Raw genomic sequence first — 13,991 nt, 5'->3', positions numbered from 1 at the left:
CTGACAACACACTTCTCAGCTTCCTCAGGAGCACAACACCCTAAATACCCACGCTTTAAAAGCAGTATGTAACATCCAGCTCGGAGACGCTGGAAAAACCTCTGCGCTCGGCCCAAAGGGAGGGCAGGGAGCAGCTCTCCTTGCTGTTGCTGCAGTCTCGGCTCCCTGGTTCATGGGCCCTGCTGCAGACAGTAAACGCAGCTGGTGAGATCTTTCACAACAGGCAGTTTGGAGCCAAAACCACGCCACAAGTCCATTTCTAACCATGGGCACATGTCCGAGGCAGCAGCCCCGAACCAGCGAGCAGAGAGGAACCATCATCATTACCTTTTCCCACACTAGTCAAGGGAGGGGATTCTGCCCCTCTGCTCCGCTCGGGGGAGACCCCCCTGCAGTGCTGCCTCCAGCTCTGGGGCCTCAGCACAGGAGAGACACGGAGCTGTTGGAGCGGGGCCAGAGGAGGCCCCGGAGATGCTGGGAGGGCTGGAGCCCCTCTGCTGGGAGGACGGGCTGAGAGAGTTGGGGGGGTTCAGCCTGGAGAAGAGAAGGCTCCGGGGAGACCTTATTGCAGCCTTTCAATACTTACAGGGGACGTATCAGAAAGAGAGGGACAGACTTTTTAGCAGGGTCTGTTGCAATAGGACAAGGGTTAATGTCTTTAAACTGAAAGAGGGGAGATTCAGAGCAGATATTAGGAAGAAATATTTTATGCTGAGGTTGGTGAAACACTGTCCCAGGTTGCCCAGAGAGGTGGGAGATGCCCCATCCCTGGAAACATTCCAGGCCAGGTTGGATCGGGCTCTGAGCAACCTGGTCTAGTTGAAGATGTCCCTGCTCATGGCAGGGGGTTGGACTAGATGGCCTTTAAAGATCCCTTCCCACCCAAACCATTCCATGATTCTATGATAAAAACCATTTTATAGGCTCCGGTGACTAAACATTTAATCTAGGGCTTAATCAACTACTGTACACAGGGGCAATGCTATTTACCAAGGCTGGGTAGTGCAGTGTGTTAGTGTGTCAGGTGTAGGTGCAGGAAAGCATCCCGGTCCCCAGCACCCCTCTGGAGCAGGCACTGATCCAGCTCTCCACATTCTTCCTTTGCTAGGCGCACAGGCTCCTTCCAGGGCTGCTCTTTCGCTGGGGGAAATTTCGGCGCCTCCCACTCTCTTGGGCCTCAGCACCCCGGGGAAGCTGGCTTCGGTCACCAATCCCCTCATATATCAACGCCTGTCCTTTACAAACCAGAAACCAAACACAGACCTGGTTTATTTTTAATCCTCCCCTCTAGGTATTAATAGCCCACGTGCGTGCTCTGCTGAGCAGTTGTCCACCAGCCGCATCCTTCTGCAGAAAAGAAATGTGATGGACCGATTGCTTCTGGTGAGAGAACAAGAAAGGAGGATGGATCGGGCTTCTCACCCCAATTTATCCCCTCAATTAATCCCAAAGTATGGGGTAAATTGTGTGGAACTAAGAAAATTTGTACTGAAAACTTTCTGCAAGGGGAGTACATGAGATCCCGGGTGTCCGGGATTTCCTGATTGTCAGTAAAAATAAATGATGCTTTGATCTTTATTAAGAAATGCTGCTTTTTCTTACCATGTGGTGCAGGTTTTGTAGGTAGCCATAGGGCAGTCAAGCTGAACTGAACTGCCCTTGATCACATAGTCCCAACGGTTAGTTTTATGACCAGATTTTGATAACATTGCTATACTTTATCACCAGTATGTGCATATCATCCTTCAGCTGGACTGATCCCAGGTGTCCCTGTTCCCCTCACCTGGATGAGGATGGGGGAGGAAAGGGAAAGAAAGGAGCAGAAAAAGGGAACACAGACAGACCTGTGTTGCTGGAACAGCCACGGTGCAAAGGGAGCTGGGGCGGTGACTTGCCTGTCAGTGCAAGATGTCGCATAGAGAGGGTCCAATGTCACCCCCAAATCCAGACTCTGCCTGCTGAGGGCTCCTCCGCTAATTAATTTGGCAGTTCTCAGTGCCAATTTGGGAGTGCATGCAGGCAGCCTGTGCAGACCACCACACTACCAGACACCAGGGAAGGGAGCTGGTGCTCTGCCCAGAGGCTCAGAAAGCCAAAGTCTCCCGAATGCTGCATTTTTCCATCATGTACTTTTAAAAAAAGTCTGTAAAATGACTTATCTGGGTTAGACAAGAGCGTGAGCTGCGCCCAGCGCTGCTCAATGAAGGGCTGTGAGTGAAAAACACCACAGCAGCGAACATCAGAGCTGCTTTAGGGAAGAGGGAGATGTCAGAGGTGGGTTTTGTGCTGAGCATCCCCTGGAGAAGAGCCATCAGGAACCGGTGCTCCCTCTGCCACCGCAGAGATGCATCTCACACTGCCAGCAGCACTCAAATCTGACCTTGCAGAGGGGCTGGAGGGGGCTGGCTCAGACAGGGAGAAAATGGAAAGGGGCAGAATAAATGTTTTTCATGCCTGCACATAATCAATTTGGTTTCCCACATCTTTATTTAAAGCATCTGATACCAGACCGCAGTGAGAGAGGCAACTCAGATGGACAGATATCTCTTGCAGCAGGATGACAGAAAACAAAGAGGGCCATGGAGGACTTCAAGTGACCAACCAGGTATGGCAATTCCTGCAGAGCTTCCAAACGGGTCAGATTCTTTGGTTTAAGTCACTTTAATTTCTCTCATGCCTCTGAACAAGGGTGTCACTCCAGCCGTGACACCACAGGGCTGTCAGCAAGGCAGGTTGAGGAATATCTCATCTTTGGTGAGATGAACTGATGTGTTCAGAAGAAATGGATGTGTTTTGTGCACTGAGGGTTTCTGATGTGAAGGACGAGCTTGTGTGTCCAGGAGCAGCCCTGTTCCTGTAATAAGGATCTTGTCACCTCCCAGAAAATCCTTTTAAGGCAGCACAGGCAATGGCCAACCCCATCTCTGAGCAGGGCCAACTGAGTTACCTTGCAGGAGGACATCACCTCTGCTCTCCCTCCAGAGGAAGATGGGCAATAACAAATAAGTAATGTCGTTGCTTGAAATTGCTCATGTTTCCGTAGGATGCTGTGAGCTGTGGTGCCAGGTTTTCATCCGATACCTGCAGCGCTGAGCCCCACAGCCCTGTGCCTGTGCAGCCAGGACATCGTTACACCTTCATATCCCGTTTCTTGTGGGCAGTGATTGCCACTGATGCATGAACTGCCCTTAATCCCCTCCCCGGCTTTTCCACCTCTTGCTTTGTAGCATTTAGTTGTAGCTCTCTGCATGGGACAAACAGAGCTCATTGAAACTCCTTAGTAGCTGAGAGTCATTTAATTAGCAAATAAACGTCACCCAGTGGTACCTATGCACCAAATCTACCAGCCAAATCGTGCTGCAGCACCTGCCCCAGTTTACAGTGTGCTCCAGCCAGCACAAAGAGCGTAACCAGCAAGAAGGGCCGACAGTGAGGGCGAGAGGGGACTGGGGAAGTTACCACAGGGAAGTACAGTGGAAACCCCCCCCTGCAACGCGGAAGATGCTTGTTTGGTGTCCATCTGCTGCAGTGCAGGGGATGCTCGTTTGATGTCCGTTCACTGCAGTGCAGGGGATGCTCGTCCAGCGCTTCTCTGCCCTGCCATGAACTGGGACCGCTTTCCCTTTCCCTCCCTTTTTTTTTTTAATGTTTCGCAAGATTAACTTTCCCCATCATGAGCCCTGTCTACCGCGGGCTGCTAATAAGCATTTGTGCCCTTGAGCCTGGCTCAGCACGCCTGGTGGGAGAGCAGTGTGCCCTTCCCAGGCCAGCAGCCCTCTCCTCCCCTGCACGCCCGCCCTGTCAGCAGCACCGGACTCCCACCGAGCACTGACCGCTCTCTCGGAGAAGCAGCTCCCCTTGAACACACCTCAGTCCCACTCTGCCGCATACTCACCTGCCAAAACCAGTACACCACAAACTGCCGGTTCCCTCATGCTGTTAGCTAAACATTTACTGATACCCGCTGGCATCGCTCGGCGATACCATCGCTATCAGTCCCTGCATAGCTACTGTTTCACCTTGCACATTTCTTATCGAAATGCCCAGCATCAAAGCAGTCCCAGGAACAGGCCTCCGCAATTTCCATCGCTCCGACAATCCTACCATTGATTCGCTAAGCCAAGGTCAGCCTGAATTTCCCATGCACATGATGTTTCAATATCTTTTTCCATATCTTTTTCCAAGGACCAAAATGCTACAGACATCATCTCGCCCGCGATTCATGGCTGCGTGCCAAGAAAAAAAAAAAATCTTAAATAAATTGGCCTCCCATGAGCCCTTTTTTTTTACTAGCTGCATTGCTTTAAATCCTAATGTAGTCAGCTATGATTTTCGTGGTTGAATTTAGGGATTCAGCCAAGGCTACCACTTCCCCAGCTCTCGTCTCTCTGTGCCTGAGTGTGTTTCCTTGTTATTTACACAAACCGCATGAGTGTTATTCTGAAATCGTCTGTTCCTGCAGCACAAGGAGCCAGGCCAGAGCCCCATCAGCTTTGATGAGGAATCTCTGAGCTCTGGGATGAGCATCTAATTAGTCTCAAAATCCTTTCTCCATCAACTGAAGCAAACCCATTTCAGGGGGCCCCCAAAGCTGTCCTCCCCATAACAACCTGTTTTCATACCCCTACGAGCATCCTTAGTACCCATTGTAACCCCCTGCTGAGGATGAGCTCTTCAACCCAATCTGGAGCCGTGGGTCCCGTGGGGACACCAGCCAGCCTGGAGTCATGGATCCCATAGGGACACCAGCCATCCCAGAGCTATGGGTCCCATAGGGACACCAACCAGCCTGGAGCCATGGGTCCCAAGGGGACAGCAGCCAGCCTGGAGTCATGGGTTCCAAGGGGACACCAGCCAGCCTGGAGCCATGGGTTCCCTAGGGACAAGTCCATCTATTCTGGCCCCGGGGATCTCAGGGTGCCCCGGGGAAGGAGCAGGTGCCTGTGGCACAGGGACTCTGAGGCAGCTGCCACAAGGTGGCACTGGCACCTTGTCACCCAGCCCGGTGGCCTCTAGCCCGAGGCCCCAGAGTGGGGCACGCAGGGCACCCCCCAGCCCTGCTGCAGGCTCTGGTCAGAATTTAATGGTGGGGACAGACAGGAGGAGCTGCCGATGGGCAGGAAATCGTGTGAATAACTATCACCACAGGAGCTGTGTCTTGCAGGAGCGTTTTTCCCCCTTAGGGTCTTCTGGATTAGGAGAAAGCAGCATTTTAAATTTATTTATGATGTTCCACCCTGTAACAGACTTGTCCCACCCCGGTCATAGCAGCAGAAAGGACTCTGGGGTCACTAGATCCATGCCAGCCTCCCCCTCTCCCAGGAGGGCCAGCGGCCATCAGGAGAGGCAAGAAGACCACATCATCTCAGGGTTTTGGGGTACCACACTCACCGTTTAGCACCTGTCCCATCACGGGGACCCCCATTCTGGCCCTGGCATGAGCGGCTGCTCTGCGGCTCATCCCGCCAGAGGAGCTGGTATTAGAGGAGGACAAACACCGTGGAGATGGAGAAAATTGCAGCGCGGTGTGTGTTTACACAAAGCAGCCTGACAGAGGGTTGCTGTCTCGGCTGTCCCCTCCTGGCCTGATTCCCCCGATTTATTTGCAGATAAAGGGTTTATTTTCCTTTCCCAGCGCTGCAACTGCAAAACAAACACAGCAAAGCCTCTTGAGCTACTTCCCGCTTGGGCCAGGCGCCGGGGCACATTGGTGGCATTTGTCCCCGCACCCTTGGAAAGCCCCGCTGGCACCACACACCCATCTCAGAAACTACAGCGGGCTCAGCCCCAGAGCAAGCACCCCCAAGGGCTCCCCAAAATCCCCTGTCCTGGGTTTTGTGCCCAAGCCAAGGGCATGGGAAATCAGGAATTGGTCACCAAGCTGCTGCCGTCCTGGTGCCGCCAGTGCCAAGATTTCCAGCCCTACCCTAAAAACGCTCACATCCAGTATTATTTTTTGGATTAGGGTTTGGCGTCACTGTTTGGGCTCAGGCATCACAGACATGTTTAACCTTTGAACGGAGGTGGAAAGGCCCCTATGGGTCAGCTAATCTAGCTGCAATTAAAGATATTAATTATGCCATTATTAACAGGTTAAGACGTGCGAGGGATGGGGTCACCAGCACTGCCCCACAGCCTGTTTTGAAGGACGGGGACGTTTACTGTCCTGGACACTGGCCACTCCACAGACCAGTCCCAAACGCGGCCAGTTTAATAGCGGAGATGAAGCCAAGGAGCCCAGCAGGACCTGAGAACATCCCCTTCCCGTCCGCCGCTGCGCCCTCGCCCCGTGGAAAACACATTTGGGACCTGCAGTACAAAAGGCCAAAGCTACAGCCGACAGCAGGAAGGAAGCAGGAAAAACTTCGGCATCACCGACCAGAGCCCAGAGAGACCTTCGAGGACGCGCAGAGCCAGATGCCTCCGGCCAGGCTCGGGCCATGCTCGCAGCGTTGTGCCGCTGTTCTAGCGATGCTCCCTGGCTGGCAGCAGGGAGAAAGCATCTCGTATTCTGGGACGCGGGCTGCGATGCCACCACGGGGTTGCCCTTGATGTCCAGGGAGCAGGTTTAGCCCTCACAGCATCCCCTGGGCTCTGGCAGCCAGGGCAGGGCACCCATGGATATCCCCCAGCGCAGACTTTACTCGGAGAAGAAGCAAACACGACCCTACTGGAAACCGCCACCTCTTTTAATTCCCCGCCAGAAAAGCGGGGCCCAGCCCAGCTCAAAAATTACAGGGTTTTAGCACCAGAAAAGCTCACTAGCCCATGTCACGAAGATGCTGGCAGCCCACGGAGGTCAACGCTGCCTGATCTGTCTGGGGAAACGGTCAATTTTTCTTCCTGAAGACCCCTGCCAGCCTCTTCAGGCCACGGTGGGAGAGGAGCTGCCTCTGTCATCCCCGTCCCGCCGGGGCTCAGCCAAGGTGGGTCTGCGGGACCGGGACCTGCCCATGGGTCGCACCCTGCCACCTCCTGCCAGACAGGAGCCGTGGCCCAGCCAGGACGTCCCCACGCTGCTCACACTGGGGCTGAGCACCTCCATGGGGGCACCGAGGGGGGTTCCCAGCAGCTTTGGGGCCGGGCTGGCCGTCAGCGCTGCCTCATCCCGCAAGCAGCGGGATGCACAGCAGCGACGTGACCCACAAACCCACCGGCTCCCAAGGGACAAGGCGTAGGGGCCCAGGCTCAGATCATGGAGACTCTGTTCTTGATGTAGACATGGTAGGGGTCGCTTCGCTTGTCCACTTTGCGGGAGCGGGTGTAGCCCAGGATGAGGCTCCCCACTGTAGCGGCAAAGAGGGTCATGACGAAGAGGATGTACATGTAGGCGTTGTCGTTGCGGCCAGCACGGCTGGCGCGGGTGCTGGCATTGCGGGTGGCAGCACTGGTGGCGGCAGGGCGGTCGGCGGGGCAGAGGATGACCCCGTGCAGCGTCTGGTTCAAGGCATTAAGCACCGCCTGGAGGCTTTGGTGCCAGGTCTCCGTCCGGTTGTCCTCCTCCATGTCCTCGCCCAGCCTGAGGGGAAGGACAGGGAGGGTCAGCCAGGGCTGCCCTTGTGGCAGTGGTCCCCCTGGGATGATGCCAGGGATGTCCTGCCAGACCCAACGATGACCCCAAAACGGTCTTTGAAGCACCAGCTCTGCCACACAGCAAAGGTAGAAGTGGGGGCATCCAAGCCCTTTGCATTCACGGCAACCCCCTCCCCAAATTTCACTCCCTCCAAGTACGGAATAAAGTCCCCGGAGCTTCGGGGCAGCTGCCTGTCCCACTCTCCTCCCCGGGGCTGGGGACAATGGGGGGACACAGCTGTCCCTGGGGGCTGGGATGGCTGAGTTCAAAGCCTGCTCCCCCCAGGGACGCGGTGGGGTTGGTGGGCACTACCCGTGTCCTGCACTGTTGCAGGGTGCGGAGCTGGCACCCAAGGGAACCCGGGGAGGCTGTCTGGGGTCCCCCATCCTAAATAACAACTCCAGGCGGGACTGATCCTGCTGTGCATCAACCCTACTCGCTCTGGGCCAGGTCCCCTGGGGTGAGCAGGGACCCCCTTTTTTACCTGGGGCCAGGAGCCCTGACCACCCTAGCAGGGGGGCACAGCTCCCCACATGCCCCCGTGGACCCATCCCGAGGGGTTGCTGCCCTAATCCCCTTGGGGATTTCCCTCCCCATGGGTCCCAGACCCACTGTGACCTCCCCCAAGATGCAGTGCCCCTCTGCCAGCCCACCCTGGACCCCCATGTGCCCCTCTGTGTCCTCGTGCACCTTCGCACCCTGCCGGGGCCTCAGGGCAGGCATGGACGGGAAGGGACACAGGGACACGGTCCCCCACGTGTGCCATCCTTTGGGACACACCATCCCCACAAACCACCATCATTCCCCAGGGTAAAGCCCCACACACACACACACTCCTGAGCACCCTGTTCCTGCAGCAACAGGAGCTCTGCCCCATGCACAGGCGGCTGCCCCCCCCCCCCCAAAAAAAAAGGGTCCCCCTCAAACCCAGGGTGCATCTCCCAGGACAAGACCCCAGCAGGGAGGAGGAGGAAGGGGCTGCACAGCCACGAGCCCACAGGGATGGGCTCAGACCTGGCTGTCTGCCCGACTTAGAGACAACTTTGAAGCAGGAGGCGGCCAAATTTGGGAGATTTAGGGCAAGATCTGGGTTTATCCCAAGAAGGGACCCACAGATGGGGTGTGGCATGGGGGGGACCCCATGTTAGGGGGATTGTAGGGGACAGGGGGGCCGGAGGGGTGGGAAGGGGGGTTCGCACTCACCCAGGGTGCCCTCCCTGCCTGCGCTGCTGCCAGGCTGAGCCAGGACTGGAGCATCGTGGGGCGGCAGCGAGGGATGCCGGCCGGGCTGGGAGTGCCGCCCAGCCTCCTCCCCTTCCAGGGGCAGAGCCACCTGCCAAAGCCACCCAGCCCTGACACGGGCCACCAGCCTGTCCTCAACCCTGTGGGTCCCAAACGTGGCCCCCTCGCCCCGGCCGGATACAGGAGGCTTTACAGGGCCGGGAGAGCAGGACCCTGCGTTTCCCTCCCAGCACACGCTGCCGGTCACGCTTTCCTGTCCCTCCTCCGTCCGTCCGTCCCTGCTGTCCCCAAGCCCTCACACTGGGCACTGAGCCTGCCCAGGGCACTTTTGTCCCCACTCACCATCCCCTCCCAGAGCTGAGCCAGCTCCATGAAATGGGATTTTCCTCCTCATTACTCCCTCCCGGGGCTCCTCCAGCCCCATTGCTCCCAGCTTTGCCCACACAAAACCCCTGGGGGCTGTGGGGCCCGTGGGGACTCAATGATCTTAAAGGTCCCTTCCAATCTAAATGATTCCATGATTCTATAATTCTATGAACTCCATGATTCTATGACCCACCAGCACTGCGCAGCAGGGGTACCCCAAAGCTTGTGGGGCAGAAAGAAGGCCTAGAGCAGCAGTGAGGGGCTGCGGGTGGGGGTCAGGTCCTGCTCCGAGCAGGGCGCGGGGACTTTATTTGCCATTTTCCATTTCTCCTGAGCCCGAAGCACCTGTGTGGCTGCGGGGCTGCTTCCACCCACCCGTGATCAGTGTCTCCAGCACAGGCACTGGGTCTGCCAGCAATGGGGGTGACTCAGAAGTGGCCGTGGCTGTGCCACACACCAACGGGGGGAGGTTTCGGGGAGCCCAGACTGGGCGCTGCCCCTCCTGCCCACGCACTGGGAGAGCCACGAGCATCCCCGAGGGGGAGCAGGCAGCTTCGGGGAGCTCAGTCTCAGGTTGGCTTCTTACCCCTTAAGAAACTTTTCAATTAAAATCAGTTTATATGTGTCTACCTATAGGTTTGCATTGACAGGCACGGATCCCAGTGCCATCGGGACCCCAGGGTGGCCGTGTCCCTTCACCCAGGATGGCTGCTGTAAGCCCTCTGTGGATGCTGCAGCCGGAGCAGCGATTTTGGAGGACCTGATGTCACCTGCATGGACCACGGCAGCACCACAGACCCAGCAGGAACAGGTCCCCATTGCCCAGCTGGGACGCTCCATCCCACACTGTGTGATCCCATGGGGTCCGGGATGGCCGCGGCTCCTCTCCTCGGACACCCCAACTCCTTCCCCTCCTCCTGCCTTCCCACCGCATCAGCATTGTTCCAGTGGCCTTTTAACCACCATTTACAGCTTCTTATCAGCGATTTTTCCACCTGCCCTGACACCACAGCGAGGATCTCAGCCATGCAAGGATTTCTTCAGGCACAGGGCAAGAAAAAAGTCGTTACTCATAAAGTCTTTGGGTAAATAAATGAGCAAAGGATCAGCAGCCAAAGTTCACAGCAACTCTCTTTATACAAAATCTGCCTCTTTTTATGCAGCAACAAGGGAAGGATGCTCAACCTACCGGTCCTTCTTGCTCTTGTCCAAAGGCTGTGCGAGTGTTCACCTGAATTTTGGATTTTTTGAGGGAGAGAGGCAGAAAAACCCCACAGAAGTGCCTGTTTGGGCATTTCCCCAGCGAGCAACGGGGATGTGGTACCCTCGGAGGCCTGTGCTGAGGGATGGAGACCCGTGGCGCTGGGGAGAGGAGCCCCGATGGAAATGTGGATGTTTAAGCAACAGCGCAAACCTCTGTGCCACCATTCATGCACAATCCATAGGCAAAGGCACGAGAGCTCTTGGCTTGCAATGAAGCCGGAGGCAGCTGCCGCGCCATTCGTCGGCCGTGCCGATGGTTTGCCAAAACACCCAGCCAAGGTGTCGCAGCTCTCCTAGTCCCCGGGGTCTTCTGAAAAGACCAAGGTGCAGTCGAACACCTCCTGGAAGGCGTCGAGGAAGGGTTCGAGGACGTGGTCAACGGTGACGTGCCGCCCCAGCTCGCGGCTCAGCGAGGTGACGCCTTTTCCCTCCAGCCCGCAGGGGACGATGTGGTCGAACCAGGTGAGGTCGGTGCAGCAGTTCAGCGCCAGCCCATGGGAGGTGATGTGGTTCCCGCAGTGCACCCCTGCGGGGGGGCAAAGCACCCACCCGTCAGCACCGAGGGATGCCCCAGCGTGAGCTATTTAGTGACTGTGCTGCTCAGGCCCCCCACACACATGCCATGCTCCCCACTTCTGCCAGGGAAAACCCCTAACCCATAGGCGGACTCCCCAAATTTGGGGCAGAGCGGGTGCAGCATGTCCAGCGCCCTCCACCCCGGCCCTGTATCCCCCAGCACCTCCCACCGCTGGAGTTCCAAGTGGGCTTGGACACGGGAATGCGGTGCAAAGGGGGGGTCTGGGCTGCAGGACCCGACTCAGGATGCAGGGCTCCAGGAAGGGGTGCAGGGCCTGCCTGGCTGGCAGGGGAACAGCATGGGGCCCGGGGAGGGGGACAAGGGAAGGGGACAAGGCTGGGGACAAGGGGGTGGGAGAACAGGGCAAGGCTGGGGACAAGGGGGCAGGAGGGGGCAAGGCTGGGGACAAGGGGGAAGGCGAGCGGGGCAAGGCTGAGGACAAGGGGGAGGGCGAACAGAATAAGTCTGGGGCAAGGAAGCAGGAGAATGGGGCAAGGCTTGGGACAAGGGGGCAGGAGGAGGGGACAAGACTGGGGACAAGGGGGCAGAAGGGGGGCAAGGCTGGGGACAAGGGGGCAGGCACCCAGTCCTGAGCGCAAGGGCCTCGGTCGGGGGGTACAAAATGCAGGGCCCTGGTTCTGGGTGCAAGGCCCTGGTTGCACTGCAGGGCCCCAAAATTGCGCTGCGCCCCCCCTCCTCGCTGCATACTCTCCTATATAATACCCCACCCGTACATGCCCCCCTGTGCATAACCTCGCTGCTGCATGTCCCGTCCCCCCCCCCCCCCCGCCTCCAATGCACACACACACACACCCCTGGGTGTATGGCTCCCGCCGGTGCATGTTTGCCCCTCCCCCAGTGCACATCCCCACGGTGCACACACCCCCCGGGTGCATCTCTACACCCGGCGTATTCTCACCCCACCGGTTCACACCCCCGGATGCACATATGCCCGGTGCAAGCTCCCCCCGGTGCACCCACTCCCCCGGGTGCATGTCTCCTCCGGTGCATCCCCCCTGGGTGCAGGTCTCCATCCCGGTGCATGCTCCCCCCTCGGTGCACTCCCCCCGATGCACCCCTTGGGTGCATGTCTCCCCCTGGGGCACACCCCCCCGCCGGTAAACCTCCATCCCACCCCCCGGTGCACTCCGCCGGTGTGTATGTCTCCCCCAGGTCCGTGTGCCCCCCCCACAGTGCACCCCCCTGTTTCACAGCCCTTCGGGTGCATCCCCCTCCCCCGGTACACACCCCCTCGTACACTCCCCTTGGTGCATGTCTCCCCCCACCCCGTGCACTCTCCCCCGGTACATACGTCCCCCCGTGCCGCCTCCCCTCGGGTGCTTGTCTACCCCCGGTGCAGCACCGCCCCCCGCACCCTGCGGTGCACTCCCCCCGGTGCATACACCCCTCGGTGCGTGCCTACCGCCGGCGCAGCCCCCGCCTCTCCCGGGAAACACACACACGCGCCCCCCCGCGGTGCCCCCGCCGGCGCTCACCGATGGCGCAGATCTTGCTGTCGCCCATCCAGACGCCGGTGAAGGGCGGCGGGAGGGCGCGGGCGGCGGCCAGGCCCAGGCGGCGGCAGAGCCGCAGCACCAGCCCCTCCAGCGCCGCCACGTACCCGCGCAGCGGCAGCCGCCGCCGCCGCAGGTCGAGCACCGGGAAGGCCAGGAGCTGCCCGGGCCCGTGGAAGGTGATCCGCCCGCCGCGCCGCGCCGCCGCCAGCCCCGCTCCCCGCGCCCGCAGCCGCGCCGCCACCTCCGCCTCCGGGGCGCCCCGCAGGCCCCAGGCGTAGACGGGCCCCGAGGGCTCGCTCAGCACCACGCTCTCCCCGGGGAGCCCGGGGACGGGGTCGGGGCCGTAGCCCCGCGCCGCCCGCGCCGCCCCCATGCAGCGCTCCTGCACCCGCAGCGCCTCGGCGTAGGGCCGCAGCCCCAGCCGCAGAACCCGCACCGGGGCCTGCGACATGGCGGCGGCTCCCGGCTCCCTCCGGCAGGAGCGGAGCGGAGCGGGCAGGCCGCGGCAGCCGGCGGGAGGCGCCGGGACAGGCGGGCGGAGGCCGGGGGGGGCGCTGGCGGGCGCACCGGGGGACGGGGGAACGGCGTTATGGGGACAGACACGGGGCCAGGGGACGGCGGCGGGAGGGGAGAGGGGACAGGGATGGAGGAGAGGGGACACGGGAGAGGGGACAGCCACGGGGGTAGAGAATGGGGACGGGGGAACGGGGAGGAGGGGGGTTGGGGGGCAGGCACAGGAGATGGGGACAGGAATGGTGGTTGGGGGGAGAGGGGACAAAGGCTCTGCAGAGGGATCTGGACAGGCTGGACCGATGGGCTGAGACCAATGGTATGAGGTTCAACAAGGCCAAGTGCCGCGTCCTGCACTTGGTTCACAACCCCATGCAGCGCTACAGGATTGGGGCAGAGTGGCTCGAAAGCTGCCCGGCAGAAAAGGACCTGGGGGTGTTGGTTGACAGACGGCTGAATAGGAGCCAGCAGTGTGCCCAGGTGGCCAAGAAGGCCAACAGCATCCTGGCCTGTATCAGGAACAGTGTGGTGAGCCAGACTAGGGAAGTGATCATCCCCCTGTACTGGGCACTGGTGAGGCCCCACCTCAAGTACTGCGTTCAGTTTTGGGCCCCTCGCTACAAGAGGGACATTGAGGTGTTGGAGAGTGTCCAGAGGAGGGCTACAAAGCTGGTGAGGGGTCTGGAGGACAAACCTTATGAAGAACGACTGAGGGAGCTGGGGTTGTTTAGCCTGGAGAAGAGGAGGCTGAGGGGAGACCTTATCACCCTCTACAGCTCCCTGAAAGGAGGTTGTAGAGAGATGGGGGCTGACCTCTTCTCCCTGGTGACAAGTGATAGGACGAGAGGAAACGGGTTCAAGTTATGTCAGGGGAGGTTTAGATTGGATATTAGGAAACATTTTTTCACTGAAAGGGTTATTAAACATTGGAATAGGCTGCCCA

The 13,991-nt window shown here is 59.0% G+C and overlaps 2 protein-coding genes across 3 annotated transcripts; both read right to left on the bottom strand.

Annotated features, from left to right (window-relative positions):
• Positions 1-6,668: 6,668 nt before the first annotated feature.
• Positions 6,669-10,487, bottom strand: KCNE3 (potassium voltage-gated channel subfamily E regulatory subunit 3). 2 transcript variants are annotated; one of them, XM_054193106.1, is made up of 2 exons: positions 10,371-10,487; positions 6,669-7,519 (listed from the first exon to the last, which is right to left on the bottom strand). In XM_054193106.1, the coding sequence occupies exon 2, from the start codon at positions 7,504-7,506 to the stop codon at positions 7,189-7,191; it is 318 nt and encodes a 105-aa protein (XP_054049081.1). In that variant the 5' UTR covers positions 7,507-7,519; positions 10,371-10,487; the 3' UTR covers positions 6,669-7,188. The 2 variants fall into 2 exon arrangements, with proteins under 2 accessions (XP_054049081.1, XP_054049071.1); XM_054193096.1 differs by lacking the exon at positions 10,371-10,487 and adding an exon at positions 8,777-9,358.
• On the bottom strand, positions 10,300-13,073 carry LIPT2 (lipoyl(octanoyl) transferase 2). The gene is made up of 2 exons (XM_054193086.1): positions 12,518-13,073; positions 10,300-10,970 (listed from the first exon to the last, which is right to left on the bottom strand). The coding sequence occupies exons 1-2, from the start codon at positions 12,987-12,989 to the stop codon at positions 10,738-10,740; spliced, it is 705 nt and encodes a 234-aa protein (XP_054049061.1). The 5' UTR covers positions 12,990-13,073; the 3' UTR covers positions 10,300-10,737.
• Between the last annotated feature and the right edge of the window lie 918 nt (positions 13,074-13,991).

This window comes from Rissa tridactyla, chromosome 1, assembly GCF_028500815.1.
Source record: "Rissa tridactyla isolate bRisTri1 chromosome 1, bRisTri1.patW.cur.20221130, whole genome shotgun sequence".
Taxonomy (NCBI): domain Eukaryota; kingdom Metazoa; phylum Chordata; class Aves; order Charadriiformes; family Laridae; genus Rissa; species Rissa tridactyla.
The sequence above is the reverse complement of the archived record's forward strand: the minus strand, read 5'-3'. Positions and strand labels throughout refer to the sequence as shown.

Excerpts from the sequence above, each read along its gene's own strand:
- LIPT2 (XM_054193086.1), bottom strand. The coding sequence starts at position 12,989 with ATGTCGCAGGCCCCGGTGCGGGTTCTGCGGCTGGGGCTGCGGCCCTAC. Across the intron at positions 10,971-12,517 it reads CAGCAAGATCTGCGCCATCG|GGGTGCACTGCGGGAACCAC; the intron begins GTGAGCGCCGGC and ends GCCCCCCCGCAG.
- KCNE3 (XM_054193106.1), bottom strand. The coding sequence starts at position 7,506 with ATGGAGGAGGACAACCGGACGGAGACCTGGCACCAAAGCCTCCAGGCG.